Below are 8,350 nucleotides of genomic sequence, written 5' to 3'. Positions count from 1 at the left end.
GAAATGCCATGAAAATTTGCAATACAAACAATATTAAATATAAAAGTATATAACAATTACATTTATATGTGTAAAAGCAATTACATTAAAAGCAACATGAAATTTGTTTCATGTGATTAAGTAAAGGTTATTTACAAATGTTGATTTTTTTCGATCAAAGGTCAGGGGAAAAGTCTTGATTGTTCTTGTAAATGATTGTAAAATGAAATGCACATCATGCATCACAGTATTTTACAAAAACATCTTTATGTAAACACATAATGCATCCAAATAAATTTGCTTATTGCTAATAGATACTTAAAAGTCAGCTTTATAAAATAAATGATAGGCTTTCTATAGTTTGTGGAAAGTCCTTTCTTGTTTCAGCATGGTTTGAAGCTTTGAAGCTGACAAACTCTAGTGGCCTGCACAGAGGGTTCTGACCTCCATACCACCAAATATCTTGGGATAAACTGGGACAATTGCAAAGCAGGTCTTCCCATCCAACATCAGTGTCTGGCCTAACAACTGTTCTTTTGACTTAGTGGGCACAAATTCTCACAGATAATCTCTTGTAAAATCTTGTAAAAAGAGTACAAGCTGTTATAACTACAAGTAGAGACAACTCATTTAATTATAAACCATGACCAGTATTTTCAAGTTTTGCGTATTATTGCAGATACAAATTGAAGGACCATTTAATAATAAAAACTCTCCTATTGTAAATTTATTGACTAAAGAATACTAGTGTATATATTTATCAGCCATAACATTAAAACCACCTCCTTGTTTCTAGTACACTCACTGTCCGTTTTATCAGCTCCACTTACCATATAGAAGCACTTTGTAGTTCTACAATTACTGACTGTAGTCCATCTGTTTCTCTGCATACTTTGTTAGCCCCCTTTCATGCTGTTCTTCAATAGTCAGGACCCCCACAGGACCTCCACAGAGCAGGTATTATTTAGGTGGTGGATCATTCTCAGCACTGCAGTGACACTGACATGGTGGTGGTGTGTTAGTGTGTGTTGTGCTGGTATGAGTGGATTAGACACAGCAGTGCTGATGAAGTTTTTAAACACCTCACTGTCACTGCTGGACTGAGAATAGTCCACCAACCAAAAATATATCCAGCCAACAGCACCCCGTGGTCAGCATTCTGTGACCACTGATGAAGGTCTAGAAGATGAACCACTCAAACAGTAGCAATAAATGAGCGATTTCTGACTTTGCATCTACAAGGTGGACCAACTAGGTAGGAGTGTCTAATAGAGTGGACAGTGAGTGGACACTGTATTTAAAAAACTCCAGCAGCGCTGCTGTGTCTGATCCACTCATACCAGCACAACACACACTAACACACCACCACCATGTCATTGTCACTGCAGTGGTGAGATTGATCCACTACCTACATAATACCTGCTCTGTGGTGGTCCTGTGGGGGTCCTGACTATTATAAGAACAGAGTAAAAGCAGGTTAAAAAGTATGCAGAGAAACAGATAGACTACAGTCAGTAATTGTAGAAGTACAAAGTACTTCTATATGGGAAGTGGAGCTGACAAAATAGACACTGAGTGTAGAAACAAGGAGGTGGTTTTAATGTTATGGCTGATCAGTGTGTGTGTGTGTGTGTGTGTTTGTGTATTACTTTTTTATGTAAAATGCCTTTTTTGAAAAAATATATATGTTTTCTGGAACAGCAAATGAGGACAATTGTAAAACTGACCATGTCATTAACTTTGTTCAAACAGTCAGATTTTCTTGTCCTATCCAGATGACTAAAGCAGGTGGATCTGATTTATTCATCAGAAGCTTGTTTGTTATTGCAAATATGGCCAATACTTGATATTTGATATTCATATAAATATTTTTTACAGATTCTGCTTTTCACTCACATTTTTAAATCAATTATATGTAATTGTAATGTATTTGTAATAAATAAAAACACAAAAAAAATCTCACTACTAGACGTTTGGCTCCCACTGCATATTTATAAAATACATTAGTAATTTTAAATCTATAATTTATAGATATTGTTTAATATGTGATTTAATTAAAATTTTATAGATATAATTTAATACGCAATACAGTATGCATAATTTCACATAATTCAGGGAAGCAGTTAGGAAAAGAACAAAAGAAACAGATGTACATAAACCTAAAGATTATGTTCTCACAGCCTGCAACACAGATTTTTGAGAAAAGACCCCCGTCATCAAACATGAGGCCAATCTCATGCCTTTGGCACAAACAAACAAGTCTTTGATTCTCCACTGCTGCTCTTACTTACTGATGTTTACACCTCGTTAACTTTCCAACAAATAAAATAATCATCCAGCACAAAGCAGTTATTTTTCAGGGGTATCAGTGGATTTGCACTTTATGACTGTCTGGCTGTGTAGGCTCATATGCTCCTCTGTATTCCCTTGATAAATTAGAATAAGTGCAGGTATTATTGATTTAGTATCAGTTCATTTCATTCACTCTATACTGACACTATCCAATTAAGCACAAGTGCTGGAGCATTCATGTTTAAAGCATGTTATCACTAAAATGTTTTAAGAAATCTTATGTAATTCAGCTGAAAACTTACAATTTTAATGGTAATTTTTCAATTCATTAAATTTTCATAGACCCCTTCACGATTCCACTGGGTAAGTCTTATAGCACACAAACAGTATTGGTTAAAACCCACACAATTTTTTTTTCTTTTTTTTAGAAATTTAACAGAAAGTCTTAACCAAAAAACAAAATGCATCCAAAAAACCCAAAGACAGTGGTAAGGCGTAATGGAAAGAAGCCCTCCTGCGGTAAAAGATGTCTTACTGGCGTCAATTTCAGCTTATTATGGCTCAGAGACTGAGAGGAACAAATCCAGAGAAATCATTTTGCTGGGGGAGTACGGCTGGGCAAATTGGCCTCGGCCTGTGTGCATGGGGGAAGCCCCCTGCTGAGAGGAGCAGAAGAGCAGGCCGTGATCTTGAGTGGGCAGGCCCAGGCAGGGCACGCTGTGACCACCTCAATACCTCTGACACACACTGAACTGGATAATCTGCCTGCAGAGACTTCGCAAAGCTCCACAGGCTCAGCTGGAAGTGCGAGTACAAAACACTGAAGCTGTTCTAGCTTTGGGCTTGCAGCACTGAATATACCAAACTGATATCCCACCACAACCACAATCACATATTACTCTGTTAAAAGATGATACCAGGGACCCTAAAGCAGAAAGAGGTCAATATAGATTGTCATTTGCCATTTCATTTAAATCGTTGCCTTATTAACTGAAGTATATTTTAATGGCTATTTAATCTGTAAAATAATATAGAACTCTAACAACACATCTCTATCAGCTCCTAAATTCCTCCTTCCATGTAAATATTTCATGGTTTAGCCCAGTTATAGTAAGTTGTAAAATTGCTTTTTTATATCAGTGAGTATAACCAACTACAGAATATGTGAGGAGTTTTAATTTTATTAATAATTTATTTTTGCATCTGTCGCAGCATTTTTGAGTATGTTACAGACATTAGCATCTAAATTTGTTTATATTTAACAAATTGAATTCATTGTAGGAAAATAACACCAAAATCTCATTTGTTAAGGTTTAAGTAAAGTTTTTACTGCAATTTAAAAAGTGTCCCAACTTTTCTGGAAATGGGGTTTGTAGATTGCGAGCCAGTTCTTTCTCATCAACATAAATGTCTGAGCTCACATCTGCTCTTTTGACTGAATGGGCAGAAATTTTTTTAAAAAGACTGTTCTATATGCAGAGGGAGATCAACTCCATATCAATGCACATGATTTAGATATGGGTTGTCCAACTAGATTAAAGCCAGGTTTCAAATAATGTTGGTCATATAGTGTCTGTGTACATTTTCAGATAGGATAGACAGGCTTTAAGCAGTGTAGTGTGTCTCTGTTCCTATTATTTAAAATGATAACTATATTTTTACCTTGTTCCACCAGATAGGAATGAACACGACAACAGGGATTACATATGTTGTGATAAATAGGGGTAGGCTGTAGAGGTGCATTTAGTAGCAGCTTTCCCTCTGATGCTAAAATCTTAATAAAGCTTTTCTACATATATTTTGGCCATGGCTGATTGTAGACCATTCCTCTGAAGAATCAAGACTAAAATTACTTCTTTATGTCTGACCTTGGTAGATATTTCTGCACATTTCACAATAAAAGTACAGCTTATGTGCATGTTGATTTTGAAAAGCGTTAGATAAAACTGGTATAGCAGCACTGGGCACAATCATTAAGCACTGATATTCATCCATTTATTTCTCCATCCATATTAAAAGAATCCAATGAACCATTTCAGAAAAAAAACTCATTTTAATATCCCAACTATCAACAAATACAAGCACAAAGTCACTGCAAAACCCAAAATATAACAAGTGGGACTGTCCATTAAATTTTCCTCATCCTGTTGACATCTGCCAAGATACTTGACTTTGTATAGAAGAAGCATAATCACATTTGAAAACTTCCATAATGAAGTGACAGCTTCAAATATGATAACTCGATCTTCGTCTTAAGATGATCAGTGTTATGACGTCTCCATCTTGTACCCATGTTTTTCAAGCTCGGCTCTGCAAAAATAAGGTAAACACACGTCAGATACATTATACCATGTCAGATTTTAAGGTTTTTTTTCTGTCATATAACTGGCTGAAACTATCCTTTACAAAAACTTTCCAGGGATGGGGAAAGACGTTTAATTCCATGAAATTCTTAATACTTGACTGGTAACATTAACAGGGTTACCAGAAAAAAAAACTGTTTGGTTAAAATAATAATATAGAATATAATGATGAATTAAAATCACTGACTAACCATTCAAATGGCCATTATTTTATTTATTAAAAAATAAACATTACCAGTTTGATGACACATTTACTGTAATAAAAACATTTTCCACTGTATACTAAAACCTAAATAATATTAATGCACCATTAAACCTTTTTTTTCCAGTCAGCCATTCTGTGTAGCAATGCATTTTCTTTTTCTTCCCAGTACATAAATCTTAATTATTTTGTTTTGTTTTGATTTCTATTTCTTGTGGTTAACCAAGATACATTTTAGAAAAAAAATTTAATGGTATTGTAAACTGTGATTAAAAGAACATTCTCCTGTAGCTAGAAGCTAGAAAGCTAGAAGTCAGTACACACCTCTGGTTTAAGGCTGCACATAATTTTAAGTTTGGCACGATATGATGAAAAAAAAAATTTGGCAGCTCAATAAGTAAACCCCTAATACATCAAACTTATATATTTTTACCAAATTCCACTTTATTGTTCGTTTTATTGTATTGTATGCAATTTGTAAAATCTAAACTGTAGTAATATTTTACTTGTGTGGATGTGTAATAATATTCCAAATTAACAAATTCAGGTTGACTTGTAAAATATCTTTACCTGCTCCCAACATCCCCCTTTTGACCCTATTCTCCAGATAATGGATTATACTAAACAATACAATTTAGATGGATGGATGGAATTTGGATACCTTAACTGATTAGAAAAATCATCTTCAACATTATCATCATCCCAGTTATCTTCCCAGACATGAGCATCCTCATCTTCATCTAGGCCTGTCCAATCTGAGGATTAAACACAAACATTTTAATGGCATGTTTCACAGCAGAGAACACAAAACATAAAAAAATATAACATTAACAACTAATTAACAACTAAATGCAGACCACAGAAAAAGAAATGTCCCAAGAAATGTGAGGAAAAAGGTGGATTGAAAATACACTAAAATAATTTTTACATAATATAAACCCAGATTTGGCAACACTATTTTCCCCCATTTTATTCGAACAGTATGGAACTATGCACACAATTCTGAAAAGCTAATGTATCAACAACATGACTCAAACTGCTAAACTCTAAGCACAATTCCAATTGTTCTCGCACGAACATCATTCTAAATCACAGTTTTGCAAATTTATGAACACAAACTGAATTATTTAGCACACTTTGGTAACCTAGAAAAACTGGCCTATAAAATGCAACACCATGATTAGTCTCACTCATGTTGCACCTGTGCAACTTAACTTAATTGAAAGAATATTTCAATCATTTGCTAGAGTATAAAAAAGATTTGGTATAGTTGCTCCTTCACTCAGTCACACTCAAATTTAGCATGTCAATAACCCAAATTTTGTAGTGCTGTACCGTCCACCATATTCCCCATTTCTAAATCCAGTAGAGGAATTCTTTTCAGCATGGCAGTGGAAAGTGTACAAATGCAAATACGGGTAGCATTACTCCAGGCAATGGAGGAGATGTGATGACATCCATGCAGTTGAATACCTGAGATGGATCCGTCACACCAGGCGTTTTCCCCCACTGCTTGGCCAGGGAAAACATCATAGCTGATGTGGATGAGGTCCTTTGGCCTGACCATGATCAAAGGTGGGATGCAGAGTGATCTGTTTCATTAAATTTTGCAATGTTTCTTTTTTTTCCCAAATAGACCAGGCTGGGATATTTCATCTGAAATGGGTTCTTTAGTGTGACTGTTTACAGAATGACATTAAAGGTTATTTAAGAAAATGAAACAGGAGAACAAAAAAAACTAAATTAAATGTTACTACTGCCTTGCTCGCCAATTCATTATTGTCAGCTGTCTACGAGCAGAGTAAAAAATTATAATGCAGTCTGTTGGTCTGGTAACAGGACACCTTGTATGCAGTTCTCTCTTATATGCAACCAGCCTATCTTGTTGTAATTTAAATAAAAAATTACATTTAGGCCTAATCTTGGTCCAAGAAGCCAGCCCTATTGTTTATAATATTTTGACAATGATATATATATATATATATATATATATATATATATATATATATATACACACACACACACATTAGTGTGTGTAACACTAAACATTAAAATGGTTCTGCAACTACTATAAAATTGTAGCTTTGTCTTTTCTATTGATTTGGTTTTATTATACTGCTTTATATTTTCATAAATTACATTGTTACAGAGTGGCATGGTGCCACAACGTTGGGGGGGTCAGAGGTTAAAAATGTAACTGCCCCTAAGGATGAGTGAATAATTCAGTGTAGGAAGCACACTGATGGATATGACGTGATGGATTTGTGCCCTATCCAGGATGTACAAAGCTTAGAAATGAACTTCACCATCTTGCTAGTACAAATAGTTTTGTTTACATATTCTGTAGAATTTTCAAACCAAAGACGCTTAATTTAAATTACTTTTATTTAAAAGGAATATAAACTGATTAAGTCTTAATGTTTCTTTTATGGTGCTGCATTTATTTAAAGTCTTAATCTTTTGTTTTGGATGAGTCATTTCACTTTATAGCAGATTTTTTTTTAAATAGGAATGATGTATAATTTGGTAGTGGATTTGTACAGGAGGTACAAATTCATAAACAAGCTATTTACAAAGAGAAATCCAAACAGGTACTTTATACAGTTCCTATTCTCAATCGTTTTTTCTAATTCTGTGCCAATTTATCAATTTGAAAAGTAAAAATAATTTGGAATAACCATGTATAGTTACAGATCTGACAAGGACTTATATGATGCTACAGTGATCATCATGTTTCTACATTAATAAACATGTGTCTGATATTTAAGCCAACGTAAAATTGTAAAACATGTCACAATACATGCTAATTCATTCTGTCATGTACAGAACACAGCAACAAAATAGTGACGTTGAGTAAAAGGTTAGTTAACATTAGTTACTACTTTCCTACCATTACAGTTATGTTACAACCAGCACAGTATATTTAGTTTCCACTGCCGCATGTTACTAAAGAGATTAAACACAGTGAGCTAACACACTCATGCTAGTTAGTTAGCATTTCAACTCAACATAGGCTGCACGCTGAGTCACTGCCTCACAATACAACCCCTATTTACTAGTAACAAAAATACACACAACTATTCTACTTCTCACAATTCACCCACCTTCAGCTGGAAATTCCTCAAATTCATCATCCTCTTCCAACAAGCCCAAATCTACAGTTTGTTTTTTCTCCGACATGGTAACTAGCTTAGCTTCTTACTGCGCGCTTCAAAGGAAAACAGTCATAGGAGCTATAGAGCATGCGCATTTGATTCGCGCATGTGCAGAACACAACCGGGGTTCAGCCTGCAACAATGTGTGGTTAAGGTCAGAATTTAGTACATACTTAAACCTGGACGGTGCACCACTGTATTGATGCTTTTTCTCTGAGAAGTATGCAGTAATAATTAACATAGAATTACTTATAATTACCTAAGTCTACTTCATTTAATTATTACATACACAATTACATACATAATTATTTCATTATTAAAAGTTCATATACAGTGGTAGTGTACATATATGTAGTGTC

At 34.6% G+C, this 8,350-nt stretch overlaps 1 protein-coding gene across 1 annotated transcript; it reads right to left on the bottom strand.

Annotated features, from left to right (window-relative positions):
- Positions 1–4,304: 4,304 nt before the first annotated feature.
- On the bottom strand, positions 4,305–8,080 carry sem1 (SEM1 26S proteasome subunit). Its single transcript, XM_062990680.1, has 3 exons — positions 7,941–8,080; positions 5,498–5,591; positions 4,305–4,581 (listed from the first exon to the last, which is right to left on the bottom strand). Exons 1-3 carry the CDS (start codon positions 8,014–8,016, stop codon positions 4,539–4,541), a joined length of 213 nt encoding a protein of 70 aa, XP_062846750.1. The 5' UTR covers positions 8,017–8,080; the 3' UTR covers positions 4,305–4,538.
- Positions 8,081–8,350: the final 270 nt, after the last annotated feature.

Source organism: Trichomycterus rosablanca, chromosome 2 (assembly GCF_030014385.1).
Source record: "Trichomycterus rosablanca isolate fTriRos1 chromosome 2, fTriRos1.hap1, whole genome shotgun sequence".
Classification (NCBI taxonomy): domain Eukaryota; kingdom Metazoa; phylum Chordata; class Actinopteri; order Siluriformes; family Trichomycteridae; genus Trichomycterus; species Trichomycterus rosablanca.
The sequence above is the reverse complement of the archived record's forward strand: the minus strand, read 5'-3'. Positions and strand labels throughout refer to the sequence as shown.